The 3,682-nt window shown below is 40.4% G+C and overlaps 1 protein-coding gene across 1 annotated transcript; it reads right to left on the bottom strand.

Annotated features, from left to right (window-relative positions):
* Nucleotides 1-807: 807 nt before the first annotated feature.
* Nucleotides 808-2,344, bottom strand: LOC124169651 (trypsin-7-like). The gene is made up of 2 exons (XM_046548304.1): nucleotides 1,990-2,344; nucleotides 808-1,040 (listed from the first exon to the last, which is right to left on the bottom strand). Exons 1-2 carry the CDS (start codon nucleotides 2,098-2,100, stop codon nucleotides 909-911), a joined length of 243 nt encoding a protein of 80 aa, XP_046404260.1. The 5' UTR covers nucleotides 2,101-2,344; the 3' UTR covers nucleotides 808-908.
* Nucleotides 2,345-3,682: the final 1,338 nt, after the last annotated feature.

Raw genomic sequence — 3,682 nt, 5'->3', positions numbered from 1 at the left:
TCACAAAAACTCTAATTTTCAGCAACTTAACCACAAAAATCCATGGAATACAGTGAAACGTAACGTTAACAACTTAATCTCCAACGGCGATCCTGGGCGATCCTTCCGCGGGCCCTCTTTCTAGGTGGCTATGGCCCCATCCGCGAAAGAAAATAGTCCCACACCGGATATGAATCTTTGTCTCCAGCGTATCCAGATACGAAATGACTACTGTGTCATATATTCATTCGCGAGTTTTTAGGTAATTTGGGCGTATTTGATACAATTTTATCGCTGCATGTGAATTTGCTAGTGTACTGTTTAAAACCTTCGTACAAACGGGACACTAGCTGGACGTCCGCTAGACATCCGAGATAGGACAGTGTGCGGACGGATGGCCAGGACAGCCGGCGGTTGTCCTCTGGCTGTCCTGAAAATCCGCGGACACCGAGAGGACGCGGCGGATGCGCAGCGGACGTCCTTTGGCAACGATGTGCTGTGCGGGCTATTCGAATAACCATTTCATAATAGCATCACGATTACCTTTATTCTTCTCAGAGGCGTAGCCAGGGATTTCGTTCAGGTGAGGTGGGAAAGTTTTTGAAAAATAGTGCACTAAGTAATGGGTTTCAAACTAATTTTAACATTTTTCACTATCCAAAAAACTTTATTTGTTAAAGAAATATTTTGTAAATTCGTGATTTTTCAATATTTTGTTTTATTTATGAGAGAAAATAATTGTGTTTCAGTATATTGGAGCAGGGTCCGGACACCCCAGACCCCCCCCCTCACTATGCAATTGATTCTTCCGACACCTTCATTTTATTTATTTTTTATATATTTTTACACTGAGTATGTTATAAAAAAACCAACCGATAAAAATGTTGAATTTTATAATAACAAAAAGAAAACCTTCAGTTCAAGTAATCTTAGTGTTTTTTACATACCAATAAGTCACCCCATCCACTTATCACCACCATTGTCCCTGCATCCAGCTCCTCTCCTTCTGCAGACAATGCAATAGGAGACACTGCACCACTGAAGACAAAAGGTGTTGAGACCTGTAAAATGAAATGAAATGAGATTTATTAATGGCTCTGAGACTGTACCCCTTGAGAAAAAAATATATACATTTTTTGAGCAACTAAAAATGGAAAATATTTTGTGTTAATACAATAAGAAAATTATTCATAAATTTATAAAATATTCAAAATTACAACAACATAAATTAACTCATGATGAAAGAACACAAATGGTGATTTCCACACTTTTTAACTCCAAAATTCAACAACGCACCATATGGATTCAAGACATTGTGTCATTTCAAAGTGAAAATGACGCTACATGTTGAAACCATGGTCGGTTGTTGAGTGTTGAATTTAAAAATGTGGAAAATTATCATTTGTGATCTTCACCATGGATATATTGAACTTCCACCAAATCAACTCAGAAACGCTATTGTACGAATAGAAACTAATACCCTGATACAATAAAATATACATTAATAAAATGCAATTAAATATAAATTAATGCAATATCCAAAATATTCACGACAAAATTATTTAAATTTTGAAAATCTTTATACTTAAAGATTAAAGTTTTAAAAAATATTCAGGAAATTATGTAACAAAAATTCGTCAGCATACGTTTTAAAGTACAAAATAGCAGTTTGTACTAACAGGGGCGGATCCAGAATTTTTTTCTGGGGTGGGGTGGGGGGGAAAGGAAGGCCGTATCCAGGATTTTCTTCTGTAGGGGCACAAGTATACCTCGTAATACAAAATGAACGCAATGATAATGGGAACGTATTAAAATTTTTCATATTTTTTAAGGGTCAGGGAGGGGGGCACGTGCCCCCCCTAGATTCGTCTATGTGTACTAAATCACTATTATTAAATATGCAAATACAACTAACAAAAAGCAAAATAAAAAAAAAATTTGTGGTCTTATAGTAACATATTTTATTATTTTTTCTTATACCCATATAGCTATAGAAGAACAAAAAATTACCTTGAGCACGGCCATATCCCAGTCTAAGGTGACTTGATCATAATTGGGGTGTACAGTGAAATTAGTTACATCATAAATGTCCCCCTCGTAAACGTGAAGAGAACCAGCCATGAGCTGCAGGCTTTTGTTACCCACACTGAAAGGTAATTATTGGCCATTGTGATATATTGTAATTGTTATGCCTCATTCACATTACTATAGTCCAAGCCGTCGTCCTAACTATAGTTGACCGAGCTAGCCGTGTGAATGCAAGTCCTGACTATAGTTGACGTAGTTCCGAACGTTGCCACTTTACTATGGTTAGGCGCTGGGAGACCGGAAACGGAAGCGACAAGAGAAAGACGAAAAGCTCGTGAAGCTCCATTATTTTTTAATGGATTTGTCCTAGGAAGGAAGAATATGAGCGGAAGAAAAATTATTCGGTAAATACACGTTGAAAACAGTAATATCTTGTCAATGCAAACCACAACAGCTTCGCTAATCATCAATTTCTCGTTCACTTTAGATGTCAGCACTAGAGAGCAGCACAGGTTTCAACCATCGTCGTGTGAATGCACGATAGTTCCGACGATGGCTGGAGCTATCGTAATGTGAATGAGGCATAATTGTTTGTATTCTAGATACATTTTAGATATAATTTAGTGTGTCAGTTGTTTTGGCGCCAAACAATAAATGGGACGCTACGCTTTAGCGTCACTTGCAAGGCAACCATCGTAGCGTCAAGTCATTACATTGGCGACGAGGACGGGATGCCAAATTTTATGGAAAAGTTTGTGTTGGGGTGGACAATTGGGAGTCGTATGAAGAGAGATTGGATGAGTATTTTATTGTTTTGGACTTGGGAGGAGAAGACGTGCACGCAACTAAGAAAAAGCATTGCTCTTATCGTCGATAGGGTAGGAGACGTACGAAGTCGTACGTAATTTGTGCGAGCCCAAGAAGCCGTCGCAGTGCTCGCTAGATGAAATAAAGAGTAAGCTGAGGAGTTATTTCAACCCTCAGAAATCGGCAATTGCTGAAAGGCACAAGTTCCACCAGAGGACACAAGGGAAGGAGGAGAGCGTCCCCGAGTTTTCGGCGCGTCGCGTCATTGCAAGTACGGCGGATTCCTGGATGAGGCCCTGAGAGACCAGTTTGTCCTGGGACTCAAGGATTCGGCTATCGCCCAGGCATTGTATTTGGAGGACGAAAGTTTAACTTTCGCCCGAGCAGTGGAGATAGCCGCATCCCGGGAAAAGGCACTGATGTATGCGGAGACGAGTAGAAATGCAGCAGAGGGAAGAAATTTGGAAGGTGTGGGAGGCGCAGCAGAAAGGCATTCATTATACTATGAAAGGTGAAAGAGGTGAGATGGAGGAAGACGACGACGCCGAGGCGGTGCATCGAGTAGGCACGGGAGTGCCAGGAGATGGCAGAAGCAGGAGAGAAGGCCACCAAGTGTAGACAGGTGCAAATGCTGTGGTTACGTGGGCCACAGGGCTGCAAGCTGCAAATACAGATAATATAAATGTGACATTTGCAAAAAGACAGGGCACCTTAAGGCAATGTGCAGGGAAAGTAGAAGGGTAAGTGCACCGAAAAGGATATCATTTCAAATTTTGGCCGAGGGGGAACAGGATTTTTCCGAAGGTCACTGTTCTTCCTATGCTGATGATTTAGATCTTGCATTGTACAATATAAATACTGCTATGAT

The sequence above is a fragment of the Ischnura elegans genome, chromosome 12 (assembly GCF_921293095.1).
Source record: "Ischnura elegans chromosome 12, ioIscEleg1.1, whole genome shotgun sequence".
NCBI classification, from domain to species: domain Eukaryota; kingdom Metazoa; phylum Arthropoda; class Insecta; order Odonata; family Coenagrionidae; genus Ischnura; species Ischnura elegans.
Note: the sequence above shows the minus strand (reverse complement) of the source record. Positions and strands in the feature narration are given on the sequence as shown.

What these genes read in the sequence shown, in the direction of transcription:
- LOC124169651 (XM_046548304.1), bottom strand. Translation starts at nt 2,100, where the DNA reads ATGGCTGGTTCTCTTCACGTTTACGAGGGGGACATTTATGATGTAACT. An exon ending in GGGATATGGCCGTGCTCAAG is followed by an intron (nt 1,041 to 1,989) that starts GTAATTTTTTGT and finishes TTCATTTTACAG; the next exon opens with GTCTCAACACCTTTTGTCTT.